Source organism: Humulus lupulus, chromosome 9 (genome assembly GCF_963169125.1).
Source record: "Humulus lupulus chromosome 9, drHumLupu1.1, whole genome shotgun sequence".
Taxonomy (NCBI): domain Eukaryota; kingdom Viridiplantae; phylum Streptophyta; class Magnoliopsida; order Rosales; family Cannabaceae; genus Humulus; species Humulus lupulus.
Genome location: NC_084801.1, coordinates 41,353,960 through 41,373,187, shown reverse-complemented (window position 1 = coordinate 41,373,187; position 19,228 = coordinate 41,353,960). Strand labels below are relative to the sequence as shown.

General features: G+C 45.6%; 2 protein-coding genes across 2 annotated transcripts; both read left to right on the top strand.

Moving 5' to 3' along the window:
- On the top strand, window positions 1–1,359 carry LOC133799646 (uncharacterized). Its single transcript, XM_062237644.1, has one exon. It carries the CDS (start codon window positions 1–3, stop codon window positions 1,357–1,359), a length of 1,359 nt encoding a protein of 452 aa, XP_062093628.1.
- Window positions 1,360–1,639: 280 nt separating this feature from the next.
- LOC133799645 (uncharacterized) lies at window positions 1,640–2,428 on the top strand. Its single transcript, XM_062237642.1, has one exon. The coding sequence runs from the start codon at window positions 1,640–1,642 to the stop codon at window positions 2,426–2,428; it is 789 nt and encodes a 262-aa protein (XP_062093626.1).
- The last annotated feature ends 16,800 nt before the right edge of the window (window positions 2,429–19,228 follow it).

The window sequence follows — 19,228 nt, the reverse complement described above, 5'->3', positions numbered from 1 at the left end:
ATGGCAAAGAAGAAGAAATTGGCAAGGAAACCAGTGACAAGATCAGAAGCTCAAGGCCTGCCTTCAATCCAAAATGAGAATACTCAGACCAAATTCGTTCATGAAGAGGCTGTTGGCAAGGGCAATGTTCAAGCAATGGGTAAGACCCTAATTGAGTCTGATTTGGGAGAGATCGCTGATGGTGAAGTACAGGAAGGTGAGCCAAAAGTTCCTGAGTTTGCTGCTTCTAGCTGGGCGGACAAAGTGGAAGCTAGAGACTATCAATCTTCGGCCCAAAAGCATTGGAATCAATTCAAATCGGGTAAGCTTTCTTTTAGTGATCAGAAACTAGAATATGCTGAACCACTGGTTAAGGATGGTAAGAGGATTGCCTTAATTGATGAGGATGAAGTGAGAAGCCAGTCGACTATCTGGAACTCAGCAGTCATATGTATGGTTCTCGGAGCTAATCCTCCAATGGCTGTGTTTGAAGGATTTATCAAGAGAGTTTGGGGTCATCTAGGGATTGCTCAAATTGCTAGGATGACTATGGGTCTGATAATGGTTAAGTTTAATGATGAGGCTACTCGAAGCCATGTTTTGGAGAATGGTTGCCTTCATTTTGACAGAAAACCAGTGATTGTTCGACCATGGACAACCGATTTAAGTGCGATTCGTTTGATCCGCTCAGTTCCTCTGTGGATTAGACTACATGATCTTGGCCTTCAATATTGGGGAAGCAAATGCCTTAGTGCTTTAGTTAGTACTATAGGAAAACCGATAATGGTCGATAAGTTTACTCGAGAGATAACTAGAGTTCAGTTTGCTAGGATTTTGGTGGAGGTCGAACTTTCAGATAATCCTCCTAGGATTATACATTATATGAATGAGCAAGGTCAACTAGTGGAGCAAGGGGTGGAATATGAATGGCTGCCTGTCAAATGCAAAAAATGTGATGGTTATGCACATATTATGACTGATTGCCGCAAGGAACTGATGCCACAATCGGTTCAAAAAGCTACTCTACCTAAAACATCTCATGAGATTGGACGGGATAAGGAAAAACAAGTGTTGAATTCAACTCCAGAACTAGCTAAGGAGCATATTGTAGATGCTGAAGCTGGACAGGGACAATGTTTAGGAACTAAGGAGGTGATTGAGGAGACGTCTGATGTTGAGGGCCAGAAATCAAAAAATAAGTGGCAAACTCCTAAGAAACCAGGGTCTCTGAATAAGCAAGGCCAAATAGGTATTCATAACAAGAATGCAAACAAAAATGAGGTCCAAGGGAAGAAGTCGAAAAATTTGTTTGGGGTGCTTCAGGAACAGACAGAAAGGAATGAAGGAGGAAGGGGTAAATCGCAATCTTCTAATGGATAATTGTAATATCCTCAGCTGGAATATTAGGGGATTGAATAGCCCGAAAAAACATGTTGCTGTGTTAGATATTTGTAGTAAGAATAAAGTAGGGATTGGAGCTATTTTGGAGACTAAAATGAAGGGAATAAGAGTGCAGGAATTAATGGCTAATAAATTCAGGAATTGGGACTTTTATACTAGTCCTGTGACAGAGGGAAGAATCTTGATCATATGGAGGAAAGTGTTTGTCAAAGTAAGTGTTTAAGAGGAGGATAATCAATTTGTTTATTGCCTTGTTAAAATGACAGGTCATAAACACTCTTTTAATGTTACTTTTGTATATGGCCGAAACACATTGGAGGAAAGGAAGGCCTTATGGCAAGGTTTATCTCAGATTGTTCGTCCAATTTTCTTTTGGATGATTTTAGGCGACTTTAATGCTATTTTTACAGCAAGGGATAGAAGTGGGGGAAAACCAGTTTCTCATATGGAACTTGTAGACTCTACTCATTGGATTGCTATGAATCATTTGGAAGCTCTAAAAATTAATGGATCCTTTTTTACATGGACCAACAATCAAGATGGAGCTGCTCGTATTTACTCCAAGATAGACCATGCTTTTATAAATGAGGAATGGTTGGATGGATTTCCCAACACTTCAGCTGTGTATAATTGGGAAACAGTTTCAGACCATTGCTCGTGTACCATTTCTGTTATGCCAGTAGAGAATATGGGTATAAAGCTTTTCCGGTTCTACAATTTCTGGACTGAACATGTAAACTTTAAGCAATTGCTTTTAGACAATTGGAGGCAGCCGATGAAGGGGACAGGATTGAAGTCTATTTTTTTGAAGACAATGAGACTAAAGCATAAATTAAAGAGATTCAACATGGACTATATTGGAGATATAGGAGTCCATTTTCAAAAAGCAAAGGACCAATTTCAGGAAGCTTTATTTCTTGCTCAACACCATTCTAGCAATCTTATGTTTCAAGACAATGTTAAGATTACAGCTGAAAATTTCAGAATTCAAGAGCAAAGATATCACAGTTTTTTGACTCAAAGAAGTAAGATAAATTGGCTGAGATAGGTGATATGAATACTGCCTTTTTTCATGCATGTTTGAAGAAGCGTAAGGAGGCTAATAAAATAGCAACTTTCATAAATGAGCAAGGAAGGGTGGTGGATAATTACTCTGAAGTTGTTTCTCATTTTCTGAATCATTTTAGAGGTATAATGGGGAGTCCCAGTTCTACTTCCAAGGTGTTAAACAAACAGTGTGTTGATATGGGGTTAAAGCATTCTTTAGATCAGCAGCTGCTATTATTGAAACCATTCACGCATAAGGAAATCAGAGTTGCCATGTTAAGTATTTCTAGCATCGAAACTCCGGGCCCAGATGGTTATGGTTCAGCATTCTTTAAAGTGATGTGGCAAGACATAGGTGATGAAGTTTGTAGAGCTATAGGTCAATTCTTTGAGACAGGCTTCATACCAGAAGAGTTACTGAATACTTCATTGTCCTTGATCCCTAAAGTTGACAATCCTATTCGGGCAGTGGATTACAGGCCTATTGCATGTTGCTCTACAATTTATAAATGTGTTTCAAAATTACTTTGTTCTCAATTAGCCAAAGTCCTCCCTGTTTTAGTTCATACTAATCAGGGAGCTTTTATACAAGGAAGATCCATAGCCCACAATGTCCTAATTTGTCAAGATATTATTAAGAATTATAGAAGATCGTCCATATCACCAAGGTGTTCAATTAAAATTGATATAAGCAAAGCCTATGATACAATAGATTGGAGGTTTATTGAGGAGCTTCTAAAGGCCTTATGTTTCCCAACAAGATTCATTGGCTGGATTATGACTTGTTTGAGCAATACTTCTTATTCATTAATCTTGAATGGAAGGCTCCAAGGCAGGTTTAAAGGTGAGAAGGGTCTTCGCCAAGGGGATCCAATTTCCCCACTGTTATTTGTTCTAGTCATGGAATATCTAACCCGAAGCCTCCATTTAGCAGCTCAAAATTCAGCCTTCAGGTATCATCCTATGTGCAAGAATCTCAAGCTCATTAGCTTATGATTTGCTGATGACTTATTGCTATTTTGTAAAGGGTCTCTGTCTTCAGTAAAAATTATTAAGAGCGTGATTGGGGAGTTTAGTTCTATGACAGGGCTTCAAATTAATGAGAGCAAGTCTTAGGTCTTCTTTGGGGGAGTTTCAGCTGCTGAAAAAATGCAAATGTCTGCTGAATTGAATCTGTCAGATGGATCATTTCCACTTAAATACCTTGGTGTCCCTATGAGACCTACCACATGGAAGCATGAAGATTGTTGTAACGCCCTACTACCTTAGAGCCGTTACTAAGTGAGTTTAAAACAGAAATTGTGCATTTAATTGACTCAAAGTGGTTTCTAAAACCAAAAGTGTGATTAAACCAGAGTTTAAGGCTGTATTCTTTTAAAATGTTTAACTTCATTGAAAGCGTTAAATATTTAACATCTGGGATCCCAAAATAAGGTTTACAAAATATTTACAACTCAAAATAGGTTTACACTTGATCAGCTATCAAAAGAATGGTTAAATACAGCCATATACAAAATGCCCCCAACCAAAGCAGTCGGGCAGGCCGAACATGTACGCGCCGCCCCCACGCTCTCCATACTCATGGCCGGTTGACTGACTCCTTGCTTTTACCTGCCACACGGAGCACCCGTGAGCCGAAGCCCAGCAAGAAAATCCAAATAACACATAACCTATGCAAATCATATAGCTGACATAATTCACTGATAAATAGGAAGAACCATCATAATAAACAAGTACGGCCATGCCGCCCCAGAGGCCTTACCAAAGCCTGGGGTTTCGGTTCTCACCGCGAGGATAACTCATGTATCCCTTGGGTCCCACCCTGAATATATATAAGCATCCCATGTGCTGAGTGTTACTTTCGGCCCCACGGCCGTACCCGGCCTATGCCGCTTTCGGCCCATGCCGTTCATTACATTGTAATCACACATATAGCACATTCGAAATAATCATTCACACACATCATGATTCATTTAAGATTAAACATTTGCACATAATACAATCTCGGGCCATGCCCTACAATCACACAGTGGGGGCCATGCCCTATTCTCGGGTGTTATGGTTTTCTTACCTGTATCCCAAGCTTTCCAATGCACCACGGTCACGAGCACGGTCCACTAGCATGAGCCTCCCCGAAATCCTAGTCACAACACACAAAAGACACTTTTAACAACCTTAAATGAGCTTACAGGCCAAGTTCTAGTACTCGGAACGTTGAAATTCACCAAACATGGTAAAAAACTCAACCCCGAGCACCCTAGGTTAAATTCCCAAGCCTAAAATCCTAAAATCCCAAAATCTCTTAAGCCTAAACACTGAATTTGGGTCGTTACAATTGTGATATCATCATTCAAAAAATCAAAATGAGATTACACACTTGGGCAAGTAGGCACCTGTCATTTGCTGGCAGAATGCAACTGATTCATTCGGTTCTTTTTGGGCTGAGGAACTATTGGATGAGTATTTTTGTTCTTCCTCAAAGCATAATAAAGGAAGTTGAGAGGCTCTGTCGTGGTTTTCTTTGGGGAGTTAATGGCAATAGATGCAAGATTCATATGGCTTCATGGGAAAAGGTCTGTCTTCCTAAGGCTTATGGGGGGCTCGGCTTCAGAAATGGACAGATTTGGAATTATGCTATATTGGCTAAGTATATATGGGCGATCTCTGAGAAGCATGATTTGCTGTGGGTAAAATGGATAAATTCAATTTATCTTAAAGGCTCAGACTTTTGGTCCTATAAGCTACCTCTGGATACCAGCTGGTACTGGAGGAAATTATGCAAACTGAGAGGCAAATTCAGTAGGGAAGATATTAAGGCTGCTGGTTTAACTGGGAAATTTCACTCCTCTATCTTATAAAATAGTTCTCTGTGCCATCAACAGGTAGGCTACTACAAAGCAGTTTGGTGTAGATTATCTCTGCCTAAGCACAGATTCCTGTTATGGCAGGTTGTCAATGCTCAGCTGCTTACTTGTGATAACATGCTTCTGTTCAGAGTGCCTCTTGATTCTTTACTGTGCTCGGTTTGTGGTAGTTTTGATGAGAGTCATCCCCATTTTTTCTTTGAATGTACTCTGTCAAAACAGGTGTTGGATCAAATTTTTTAGTGGATGGCATTCAGTACTTGGCCTTATGAGTTTGATAGATGGAGGACCTGGCTTTCTAGCAGAAATAATGGCTTCCTTTTTCATATATCTATCATGATATTAGCAGCTGTAGTATATAGCCTCTGGAGGAATCGTAATGGTTGTATTTTTGACAATTACTCTAGGTCTGCTACTAGTATAGCTTCTGAAGTAAAATCTTTAATTCATCATCGACTTAACATTGTTAGTAAGAAGAAGCTATCTTCCCAGGAGCAAAGAGTATTATCACATTTTACTATGTAATTTTTGGTTGAACTGAGCTGTTGGTGTCCTAAATTGTTTGTATTTAGAATGTTCTGTTAGTTTAGGTGAGGCTTGCTGTTCTTAGCCTCCGATTGCTGTTCTGTTGGACTGGTGTTTGTAATCGTTTGCTTGTTTGATTAATGAAGTAAATCCCTTCTTCTTCATAAAAAAAAAATTCTTTAATAAAAATAATTCACACTAAACTCAAAGTGGTAATTTTTGTGAAAATATGTTTTCAAGACTTACCAATTTATATCTTGAAATAAGCAAAATTTTACTTTTTACCTTATGTTCCAAAATCTCATTTTTACACTAAGTGTGAAAAGCCTATTTTTCACATTTTTAACTACATACTTCGTTAGTTCATAACTTGAAATTTACTTACCCAATTGTTACCAAAATTTTCCAATTCTATTTTTGGTATGGCATTTAGGTCTTTGTAAAATCTTAGGTCAAAATGAGCATTTTTGACTGGTGAAATCATTTTCCAACAATGAGGTAAAAATGACCTTATTTTCAAGTCCTTATTTTTTCCAAACTTTCACAGTTAATAACTTTCAAACCGTTCAATATTTTCTTAATAATTTTACAGTGGAATACTAGGTTGTACCAAAAATATGTCCACAAAATTTTAGAAAAAACTAGGTTCATTTTCCCTATACAGTGGCTGTCCAAACTTGGTTCTGAAAATAAGAATACGAAAAAACAATTTTTTACCTAAACTTTGAAATAGCATAACTTACTCATTTCTAAACATTTTTGAGTGTTTTAAAAGCTCAATTTTATGCACTCAATCTCAACAACATCACAGTACAATTTAATTTTACAAAAATTAATTTATAGTGGCTGCTTGACCCCTTGGAAGTCACAGCTCAAAACATGTTTTGTTTTAGGGTTTCCTACAAAACCCTTGGGGGTTTTGGTTCCTATTTTCAAAAATCAATACACAAGCATCATAAAAATTATAAAAAAACTACCATAGCCTTATTAAATCACCAATAAGAAAATTTAAGCATTAAATATACAAAATAATGCTTAAAACTAAAAACCCTACCACAATCATAAAAAAGTGAACTTCTTACCTCTTTGGTGTTCTTGCTTAAGGTGTGGATCTTCCTACTATCTTTGGCTCCTTCAAAACCTTTCAAAAGCCCTAACCAACTTCCCCCAACAACATAGTTAATTAGCTATTTGAAACTCTATGATTAAAACTTGACAAAAGTCTAGATTAATGAAACTTTACCTTAGGGAAAACCCTTCCTAGACCAAGACTTAGCTTCCAAGTTTCCTTGGTGTTCTTGGGGTTAAAAATGGAGAGAACACTTGAGAGAGTCTTCAAAAATCAGATGAGTGAATGAGAGAGGGAGAGTGGTTGGTTCTTAGGGTTAGAATGGCTCACAAAACTCTTCAAAATATCACAAAACACTTTAGTGCTTTACTACCCACTTGCCCACTTGACTTCTCAATCAAATGGGATTTAAACTTAATAAAATTGGGTTCACACAACTCTAAAAAAACCACATTGCTGGTCACCCTTTTCATTTTATCTATGTGCTGACGCGGTTCTTCGCTAATAGGTAATTAAGAAAATAAGAGAAAGAGATTAGTGCTTAATAATGAACCGACACACATAAATGATCTTAAAATGGACTGATGACACAACTACGTTTTTAGGTGGTTCAAAAGTTAAAATCCTTCTACTCCACCAGCCAATATTATTGCTATATTTCTAGTATTTTTTACAAGGTATTTTGTTATGTAATAGAATCCAACCCTTTGCAACTCCCAGGGTCTCCATATTTATAGGAGAAGGCACCTGGGAGTTGGTAAGGGGAGTCATCCCGTGACCTTCTTACACATCATGTTACTTCTGTGACATTCATGATTAATTCCTAAAACCTGACAAATGAAGTGTGGTCTAATCAACAAGTAAGGGGGATAATGGGCCGCACGGCCCAACCCAGTCGTGGGTGCCTGAATACGCACGTTCATGCTGCGTATCTGAGAATTCAGGGATATATCAGACACGTGATGTCTGATATATGCACGTTTACATTGCGTGGTTGACTTTATAAGGAGTCACGGCTTCCACCTCCAGCTCGTGCCCCGAGCTGGACGCCTTCCTGACCTGCGGTCTTTACTTTCCTGACTTGGCCCTTAAATAATCTTGGTGAACCTTTGGTTACCTCGAGCTAAAGAGGTAGGACCTGACGATAGCAGCTCTGGTCATGTGGTATCCACGTGGCTGATATAATTAGGCCATATCTCAGCTCGCTAATAGCTCGTGGGAAATCAGGGCGTACATTTGCCCCCCAAGCCTCTACTCGTGGCACACGACGTCGTTTGGGGCCACAGTAAGAGCTTTTAGGCTTCTCCGTGGACTCTCCATATTCCACCTATTACGTAGGCACCGAATACGTGGAGCATCGTGGTTGGTGACGGTACATCTTCCTAGAACCGCATTAAATGGCCTAGCCTATACTCAGCCGTCGTTTCGCCTTTCTAGTGGAGAGTCTCGGATCCCACATCAGGGCGATCCAACAGCCCTACTCTCATGAACTTTCACGTATATAAAAAGGGGTGGCCACCATACGCATGGGCCGCCCGTTTATTTGAAAATTTTCTGAATTTCCCATCTTCTTCTCTCTTCTCATCCTAAAAAAAAAAAACATCTTTTTCTCCCGGTTACCGTTCTTAGCATTCCAGAAGATCAGGCGCAAGGGATCCTTTGAGGTTTTGGAACCAGTCACTCCGTTGAGGCCCCAACCCAGACGACCCCTTCATCCCCCCCCACAGCAAAACACTTCGTAAGTTTTCTGACTGTGCATGCTTTAAATTTTCTTTTCACTGTAGCTTAGGTAAATAGTTCCTGTGGCTGCATGCAAGGTTTTGTTTGTTTTTTGTGGGTATGAAGGGTGTAGGCTTTTAGGTTAGGGCATCGATTGTAGAAGAAAACCATTTAGGAGCATGGTTCATAGGGTACGTTTTCTGGGGAAACCTTCTGGGTAGATTTTTGGGTATGCTTGTTCAAAATATCCAGCATTTTGGGTGCAAAACCGGGTAGCTTAGGGGACACGCTTCACAGGCGGTTTTGCACCTCTTGCCTACTGAAACTTTCCTTCCAAGGCAAATTTTTATCCTGACCCTCCTGACACACGAATTCCGAGTAATCGGGGATCTGTTGGGAGCACAGGTGCATGTTCATAGAATCGCGTGGTCTCACTCTCCACGGGCTGAGCTTACCTCAGCCCGTGCAAAGGAAACACTTCTTCAGATTCTTTCTTATGCTTAGGTCGCCCTTTATGAAATTTCTTCTTTTGTTCGCTAGGCGACTAGATGGGACCCAAGAAGAATGCTCCTAAGAAGACCGCAGGTAGCTCGTCGTCCCAATAGTCCAAAGGAAAGGAGGTGATGACAGACTCCCCAATCCCCGCCTTTGGGCCAGCCGTGGAGTAGGAACTCGAGGTGGCGCCCGATGCTTTTTCCGAGGCCGAGAGGATCGTCTCGAAGATCACCGACCAGGGGAGAGTGAATAAAATATTCCTCTCCCACAACATCGAGCTGGGGAGGGGCGCCATGATCGCCCGACCTCCCCTAGAAGGTGAGCGGAGCTGCGCGTCGCTTGACGAGGAATATGCGGCTTGGAGTAACGAGCACTTCAAGGCTAGGGCCTTCCTCCCGCTGGACCAATATTTTGCCGACTTCCTCAACTATGTGAAGTTGGCTCCTTTCTAGCTCCCCCCCAACTCCTACCGTTTGTTGGCGGGGTTGAGATATCTGTTCTTGAAACAGGAGTGGGAGGTCCCCACTCCGACAAATATCTTACACTTTTTCTGCCTTAAGGCCAGCCCAGAGTAGCGGGGGCGAGGCGACGGGTTCTACTACCTGACCCACTTCCCAAACACGGCTGCGATCATCGAGCTGCCCAGCCACCCCAACGACTTCAAAGACCAGCTCTTTATGTCCAAGGGGTTTCGCAACTGCGAACTTCATTACTTCAACCGTCCTCGTAAGTACTTTTACTCTTAGCTCGTAAGTTAAGTATTGATTAGCTCCCCCTTTATCCATTTCTGACTTAGAATAATTCTGCAGCCATTTTCGCGAGGACAGACAAGTCTGTGATCCTCGGGAGTCAGTACGAGATGCTGGCGGGTCTACCCCCTAGTTAAAAGGACTACCTCCAGCTCGTGACAGACGAGACGATGCTGGCATGCAAACTGATCTCCCCGGGCCAGACTTTGAACCTGAGGAGACCGCGGGGGCCTCCCCCAGCTCGCGAGATGAGGCCCATTCCCGAGGAGGAGGCCGAGGTAGGAGACGAGGATGAGGAGGACGAGGTGCCCCTCGTGAGGTGGAAGAGGGCGCGGGAGGTCGCCCAAGAAGCTAACATGGAGAGGGCCCAGTCCGGGGCAACAGCCGGCCCCTCCGGCCAAGGTAACCCATATCTATTTAGGGGCTTAGATAGGGCCACCGCAGACCCCCGGCTAGCTAGGTTCAATCTCAACCAGCCATCGAAGTGACCCAGACCTTGACATAACCCTGCTCCATTGTGTCGACCAGCTTGTGCTGGATTACGAAAGTAGCCGCCCTAGGGGTACCGTAGTCGTAGACAACATCCTAGCCTTTAGGTCGGCCTTATTTGAGGAGTATGGGACCAACCTTTGGTCATGGCCCTCGCTCCGGGAGGGTATCATAGCTCCGGATCTTAGGCAATACGTAGAAGAGTCTAGTCCTGAGCCATTTTCAGACCCAGAACCCGTGCCAGCCCGCGAAGTCATTGTCTTAGATTCCCCCGCAGAAGCTCCGGGGCCGATGGTCGTGACCATAGATTCCTCTTCTAGCTTGGGGGGTAGGATCCCTTATGATATATGTTTTTGAATTCTGTTTTCTCCTTATCTTTGTTGTTCTTGCCAGAAGAGATGTCTCAGCTCGGGAACAAGGATTTGCGAGCTAGGCTCACTGGAGGGAACTCCTCCGCCGGGACCTCCGAGCCCATGGTGAAGAAGCTCCGGGTGGCAAAGAAGGCCGCTGGGACACCAACCAAGTCCCCTGCAAAGGGGAAAGACCAGACCCTAGTTGCCCAGGCCAAGGCACCTCCACCTCCTGCAGAAATGGAGAAGATGCCCCCGCCCCCTCCACGAGCTCCCGCCTTTGTTCGGGATATGGAGATGGAGCCCGAGACTTTGGCAGCTGCTGCCACCGAGGTGCGCATTCCGGTGGACCCCCAGTCCTTGGAGAAAATTCTTGACGTCTTTCGGGGGACGGTGTACGAGACGGCGACCTACACCGTCGACCACTACTACGGGGCCATCGAAAGGGACCTGCGGGAAATCGAGACAAGGAGCCTAGAGAGTGTGATGGAGTCTTCACTGGGAATGGCTCTAACGGTAAGCTGGCTTTGCTCTTTTATACTTTGGTTACCATGCTTTGCCTTGTCTCTCTTTTTTTTTCTATGGCAGTTGCCTCTTTGTTTTGTAGGGCGCTCTGGCTCTTCACCGGAGCATATCCAGGTCTAAGGCTCGGCTCGAGGACATGAGGGGTGAGCACCAGGCGGTTTTAGCCGCCCATCAAACAACCTTGGCTGCCCTGCAGGCGGCCCAACAGCAGGAAAAAGAGGCCAAGGATGCCTTGGCAGCCGTGCGGGCTGAGCTGGATGCAGCTCGTCCTAAGCTTCAAGAGGCCGAGGCTACCAAGGCCGCCCTTGCTGCCGCGATGGCCGAGTTGGACTCTGCGAAGACTGGAGCCGAGGAGGCTAAGGCCGCCCTGGCAACAGAGAAGGCAACTTCCAGCTCCACCATGGAGGACATGCTCTACCATTGTTGGCTCTTCAACTCGGACGTCGACTTCTCCTTTTTAGGAGCGGACTGGGAGGACTTCTGGGAAGGGTTCAAAGCTCGCCTCCAGCAAGAGGCGCCTTCTGAGACTGGGGAGGCCTCCACAGTGGCCGAGCAGGAGGGCGAGACGGCGACCTCGACGGAGTAGCCCGGTGGAGCCTAGGGCCTTTCATTTTCTTTTTACATATATATATTTTTTGTAACTTTGTATGAGGTTTTTTCACCTCGAGACAATTGGTTTTAGTCAATTTTTTATTCTATACACCTTAGTTTGTTTTTTGCCATGATTGATACTCTTATATTTTTCTAGGAAAAACATATTAACCAATCTTGATCCAATTTTTAAGACAAATCCTGGTTGAATCCCGTACCTTGCTTTAAAAACTTAGTTCACGTTAATTCTTTGACTAATATCTTGTGCTTTTTAAGAAAAACACTAATTAATCAATTTAAATCAACTTCTAAGTTTTAGGACATGGTTATGTCCAGGACGTTATTTTGAAAACTTAGTTTGCGTTAATTCTTTGACTAATATCTTGTGCTTTTTAAGAAAAACACTGATTAATCAATTTGAATCAACTTCTAAGTTTTAGGACCTGGTTATGTCCAGGACGTTATTTTGAAAACTTAGTTCACGTTAATTCTTTTACTAATATCTTGTGCTTTTAAAGAAAAACACTGATTAATCAATTTGAATCAACTTCTAAGTTTTAGGACCTGGTTATGTCCAGGACGTTGTTTTGAAAACTTAGTTTGCGTTAATTCTTTGACTAATATCTTGTGCTTTTTAAGAAAAACACTGATTAATCAATTTGAATCAACTTCTAAGTTTTCGGACCTGGTTATATCCAGGATAGGACTTATTTTGTGTTAATCCTTTATCAATATGTTGTGTTTTTTAAGAAAAACATCGACCAATCGATTTGAATCAACTTCTTAGTCTTTAAGGCGACCTGGTTATATTAGCCAGGTACCATATGCCCCCCCAAGTAATTAGGAAATGTGTCTTTCGTGGTTACTTGAGATTACATTCGCAAATATACACAATAATGAAAGAAGATTTAATTCTCATTGCTTAATACATAAGAAATGGCCTTTCTGAGTAAACCTTAGAAGGGTGTCACTGATAATACTTCTTCAAGTGGATGGCGTTCCAAGCTCGTGGGACCGCTTCTCCATTAAGTCGGGCTAACTTGTAGGTTCCTTCCTTTATGACCTCGGCTATTTGATAAGGCCCTTCCCAGTTCGGTCCCAGTACTCCATCTTTGGGATCCTTGCCGGCTAAGAAGACGCACTTGAGGACCATGTCGTCAATGCCAAAAGAGCGTTTTTTGACCTTTGAGTTGAAGTAACGCGTAATTTTTTTTTGGTAATGTGCAAGCTGGAGTTATGACTCTTCTCGCCTTTCATCAATCAGGTCGAGGGATGAGAAAAGTAATTCATGATTGCGATCCTGGTCATATGCCTGGACTCTATGAGAATATGCCTTTAACTTAACAGGAAGGACCGCCTTGCTCCCAAAAACCAAGGAGAAAGGAGTATGCCCCGTAGAGGTCCGATGCGAGGTCCGGTATGCCCACAGTACCTAAGGGAGCTGTTCTAGCCAGACCCCTTTGGCTTCGTCCAGCCTCTTCTTAAGGCTCGCCTTTAGCGCCTTATTGACAGCCACGACCTGGCCATTCGCCTGAGGATAGGCCACGGAGGAGAAGCTTTTCATGATGTCGTACCTTTCACAAAATTTGGTGAAGAGGTCGCTGTCGAACTGAGTCCCATTATCGGATACGATTTTCTTCGGCAACCCAAACCGGAAGATAATGCTCTTGACTACGAAGTCGAGGACTTTCTTGGAGGTGATCGTTGCCAAAGGCTCTGCCTTAGCCCACTTTGTGAAGTAGTCGATAGCTACCACGGCGTAGCGGACCCCGCCCTTTCCAGTAGGGAGGGCGCCAACCAAGTCGATTCCCCAGACTGCAAATGGCCATGGGGAGGAGATCATCTTCAGCTCGACTGGGGGAGCTCGGGCAACTGTGGCGAATCGCTGGCACTTGTCGCATTTCTTGACATACGAGATCGAGTCCTTTGATAGAGTGGGCCAGTAATACCCTTGCCTTAAGACTTTTAGGGCCAAGCTTTGCCCCCCAATGTGATCCCTACAAAAACCCTCGTGCACTTCCTGCAAGATGGCCTTCGCTTCGCCTGGCAGAACACATCGCAAGAGGGGTAGGGAGTGCCCACGTTGGTATAACATCCCATCTATCACCGTATACCTTGGGGCCTGGTACAGTACCCACCGTGCGTCATTATGCCCCTCGAGTAACTTTCCTTCGGTAAGGTACTTGAGGATGGGGGTCATCCAGGTCAGTCTGGCGTCGATCATTTCGACCTCCGCTCCGACCTCTTCTATACTTGGTTTCTCCAGGAATTCCACCGGTACTAACCCCAGCGTCTCCGTGTCCCCGGAGGTAGCGAGCTTGGCGAGGGCGTCTGCGTTAGCGTTTTGCTCTCGAGGTATCTGCTCGATTGAGCCTCGTTCAAATTCGGACAGCTCGACTTTTACCTTGGCCAGGTAAGCAGCCATCCTGGCTTCTCGTGCTTGATATTCACCTAGCACCTGGTTTACCACGAGCTGGGAATCGCTGAAGCACTGAACGGAACTGGCCTTCAACTCTTGGGCTACCCTCAGTCCAACCAGCAAAGCTTCGTATTCGGCCTCATTGTTGGAGACCTTGAATCCGAATCTCAACGCCGAGTGGAATCTATGCCCTTCAGGGGATATCAAAATGATTCCAGTCCTGGACCTGTTCTCATTAGATGAGCCATCCACGAAGATCTTCCATGACGCCTGGGGCGAGGTGACCTGGGGTGACTCCTCCACAGGATCCTCCCTGAATCCTGTGCACTCTGCCACAAAATTGGCCATGGCCTGACTCTTTATGGCAGTTCGGGGGGTGTACAAAATTTCAAACTGACTGAGTTCGATAGCCCACTTTAACAGGTGTCCCGATGCTTCAGGTTTTTGCAAAACCTACCTTAAAGGTTGATCGGTCATGACGTGTATTGAGTGGGACTGAAAATACGGCCTGGGCTTTTGGGAGGCCGTGATAAGACAGAACGCCAATTTTTCCATCAACGGGTATCGGGATTCGGCCCTGAGAAGTCTCTTGCTGATGTAGTAGACCGGTTTCTGAACCCGGTCTTCTTCATGGACCAATACGGCACTAGCTGGATCCTCTATGATAGCTAGGTAGAGGAAAATGGGCTCTCCTGCCTTTGGTTTGGACAGTACGGGTGGCTCGGCTAGATGTGCCTTCAGGTCGAGGAAAGCACCCTCGCACTCCTTGGTCCACTCAAACTTCTTATTTCCTCGGAGTAGGTTGTAGAATGGCAGGCACTTGTCGGTGGATTTTGAAATAAACCGATTTAGGGCTGCCACCCTTCCTGTAAGGCCTTGGACGTCTTTACGTGACCTGGGTGAGGGAAGCTCGAGCAATGACCTGATCTTATCAGGATTTGCCTCGATTCCTCTAGTGTTGACAATGAAACCCAGGAATTTTCCAGACGCGACCCCAAAAGTGCACTTCTGAGGGTTAAGCCTCATGCCGTATTCTCTTAGTACCTTGAAGCATTCTTCCAGGTCGGAGACATGGTTATCGGCAGTCCTTGATTTGACCAGCATGTCATCAACATACATTTCCATGCTCTTCCCGATCTGGTTGGAAAACATTCTATTCACTAATCTCTGGTATGTAGCACCGACGTTTTTCAGTCCGAACGGCATGACCTTGTAACAATAGACGTTAGTTGGGGTCATGAAGCTGGTGTGCTCCTGGTCCGTCGGGTTCATGGCGATCTGATTATAGCTTGAGTACGCGTCCATAAAGGACATGAGCTCGTGCCCCGCGTGGCATCCACCAATTGGTCAATCTTTGGGGCAGGCTTTATTCAGGTCGGAGAAGTCGATGCAGGTCCGCCATTTCCCGTTGGGCTTCGGGACCAGCACAGGGTTGGCGACCTAAATCGGAAACTTGGCTTCATGGATAAAGCTGCATTTCTTGAGCTGGGCTACTTCTTCTTCTAAGGCCTTAGCCCGAGTTGTTCCCAGGCGCCTATGCTTCTGGGACTTTGCATGAACGCTCTTATCCAAATGAAGGGTGTGCATGATGACATTTGGACTGATTCCCACCATGTCCTCATGTGACCATGCAAACACATCCAGGTTATCCTGCAGAAATTTGATTAGCTCCGCCTTCCTCTTGCCACAGAGGTTTTTCCCGAGCTTGACCATCCGTGAAGGATTTTGTGGACCGATGTTTACTTCCTCGAGCTCTTCAATAGCTTGGAGCTCGGACTTGTCCTCGCCTATTCGGGGGTCAATATCCTCACTTAGGACGATACTTTCCCCCTCGGCGCTCTGAGGTTTTTCAATCTCAGGATTAGTCAAAGGCTCCTGAGATTTCTCTCCTCCACCTTGGACAGCCATCGTTAGCTGCCCGGGTTTCGATTTTCCCTTCATGGAAATGCTGTAGCATTCCCTGGCAGCAAGCTGATCGCCACGGACCGTGCATATCCCCATGGAAGAAGGGAATTTCAACTCGAGGTGGTGAACAGAGGTGATGGCTTCAAAAGCTATAAGTGTAGGTCGGCCCAAAATGGCATTGTATGCAGCGGGGCAGCCGATGACCACGAACTCGAGGAGTTTTGAGACTGTCCGAGGTCCCTCTCCTAAGGTGATCACCAGCTCGATCATAACTACAGCCGCTGATCCTTCTCCTGAAAAACCATACAACATCATGGAGGTCGCCTTCAGCTCGGCGACAGTCAAACCCATCTTCTCTAGCGTGGACCAGAATAGAAGGTTTACCGAGCTCCCATTATTGATCAACACTCTCCTAACCCTCCGATTAGCGAGCTGCACTGCTACGACCAGAGGGTCGTTATGAGGGAACTGGATGTGGCTAGCATCTTCTTCAATAAAAATGATTGGTTGCCTTTCCAATCGCTGCTGCTTTGGCAGAGGCTGCTCGGGGACGAACTCTACTCCATTATGAGCCTTGAGTTCGTTTACGTACCTCTTTTGGGCACCCCTGCTCGTGCCAGCCAAATGCGGACCTCCCGAGATTGTATCTCTCCTCCTATCACTGGAGGAGGGACGTCTTGATCTACCCGAGACCCGAGCTGACTGACCGGGACTTCCGGAGCAGGTCGGCTTGTTGGAACCCTGTTCCGCACATACTGAGCCAAGGGGCCAGCTCTGATGAGAGTCTCGATCTCATCTTTCAAGTGTCTACAATCATCAATATTGTGGCCAACGTCGTTGTGGAAATGGCAAAACTTGGAGGTGTCTCTCTTCCCCTTCTAGTGCTTTAACGGCTCCGGCTTCTTCCAGGGGAGGCGAGCAGAGTTTGCTAGGAAGATGTTCTCCCTAGAGTGGGTGAGATCTGTATAAGTCGCGTAGACTGGCTTAAATTTTTCTACGGGTTTATTCTTCTTTGGGCCGTGTTGGTTGCCTTCGCCGTTCCCCTTTCTCTTGCCTCCACCGAACTGGTTATTCTGTTTAACATTCTGGGTCGCTGTTACAACCTCCGTTCCCACTCCAGCGGGCTGCTCAGGGACCTGGTTGGTTCCTGTAGCTGAGGCTTGGGCCTCCTTTAAGTTGATCCACCCTTGGGCCCTATTTAGGAATTCGTTTACTGAGCTGACTCCCTTCCTTTGTATTTCATTCTAGAGTCCCCCTCCGAGGAGGATTCCAGTCCTCAAAGCCATGAGCTTGAAGCTGTCATCTGCATCCCTGGCCCAAGCGGCGACGTTCGCAAACCTGCTCAGGTAAGCCTTTAGAGGCTCGTCGGGTTGTTGCCTCACGTTAGCCAGGGAGTCGGCCTTGACGCGGGCTGCCTGGGAGGCTCGGAATGCCCTTTTGAAGTCAGCAGAGAAAGTTTTCCAAGAGCTGATTGATTGCTTCTTGCTTTGTTTGAACCACTGTCTGGCTGGCCTAGTCAGTGTGGAGGGAAATATCAGACACCTCAGCTCAGGGCCAATGTTGTGGGCCATCATCAGGGTATTGAACATACCCAGATGATCCGACGGATCTCCGTCTCTGTTGAATTTGGACAGGTGCGGCATACGGAAACCGGGCGGGTATGCCGATGCTGCTATGCTGGGGGCGAAGAGCTCAAGCTCGTCCCCCGAATCATATTCGTCCTTTTCTTTCTCCGACAGGAGCTTCCTCATCAACTCCTCCATCTGAGCCAGGCGCTCAAGGGTTTTGTCCTGATCTCCTTGGTTATTTCGGGGCTGTTCAACAACTCCGGATCCGTTGTATACGTTTGTTGGGTTATTGCCTTTCTTATCTTGAGATAGGTTATTTGGGACATTCCCGCCGTTACATTCCTCGGACAGGTCTCCCGCTGAGCGAGCATGGCTGCCACCTCTTACCGGGTCCCCCCTATGAGAGTTAAGGCGATCTCGTAGGTCGCCCCTCGAGGTGGCTTGAGGACTTTGCGCCGAGCTTAGGCGTTGAGGCAGGTCTCCGCCAGAAAGGTCACTCCGGCGACTTCCGGTCCAGTAGCTCCCGTTAGAGAAGCTCGGAGCCCGCCTCTGGGGGTGAGGATCCGGACTTCCCCTGGTCGCCCTGCTACGATGGGAAGGTCTTGCAGATGGCGGGTTTCTCCTGCTGCTTCCATAAGCTGGAATATCTCGGATAGGCCGAGGAGGAGACGGATATCTTATTGGTGATAGAGGATGTCTGACTAGGGATGCAATTCTGGTTCCGTCAGGGCGGATCAGGTTAGGTGGGGGCCTTTCGGCCCTGCCAATTTGCGGGCCTTGCGCCTGGCGATCTGGATGAGGCGTAGGATGGCTGGCCGGGATGGGCTGGTGCTGTGAGCCCTCCCCGAATCTCCTTCTAGAATCCCCTCGAGCCTTTCTGGGCGCGCTCGAGGCTGGCAGTGAGCTGGGAGTTGAAGTTTGGACCGAGCGGCTATACTGTTGTTCGGCTCTGGGTATTTCTTCGAAGTTTGCTTCTCGGTGGTGCGATGAGGGAGTAGAGTTGGACGTCGAAGGTCTGACCGAGTGGCTAGGCCTGGATCGATTACCCCGGTGGGACTTACGAGGCTCGCCTTGCCTCTTTCCGACGTTAGCGTCGGTTATAAGAGGGGGTAGTCAGGCCAACACCTCCTTAATCTGCTAATTAGCTTTCGCCAGTTGACTCCTCAGCTGAGCATTCTCCATCTCTACTGCCGTGTAAAAGTCCGGGTTTGGATTAGGTGGCCGGGGTACCGAACTTCCAGTGTCATCCTGGCCTATTGGCTGCTTGCCCGGTCGCTGCTGAACTTCAAGGTTTCGCTCACCGGAGATGGCGGCATGATGAGCCTCCGGTCCATCATGTTGTTCCGCCTCGTTACCGTGTCTTGATCGAGTGGTCACCATAGTTGGATGTCTGCGATAGCACCAATCTGACTAGCTCGCAATGAAAGCACCAAACTGTTGACACGGTTCTTCGCTAACAGGTAATTAAGAAAATAAGAGAAAGAGATTAGTGCTTAATAATGAACCGAAACAGATAAATGATCTTAAAATGGA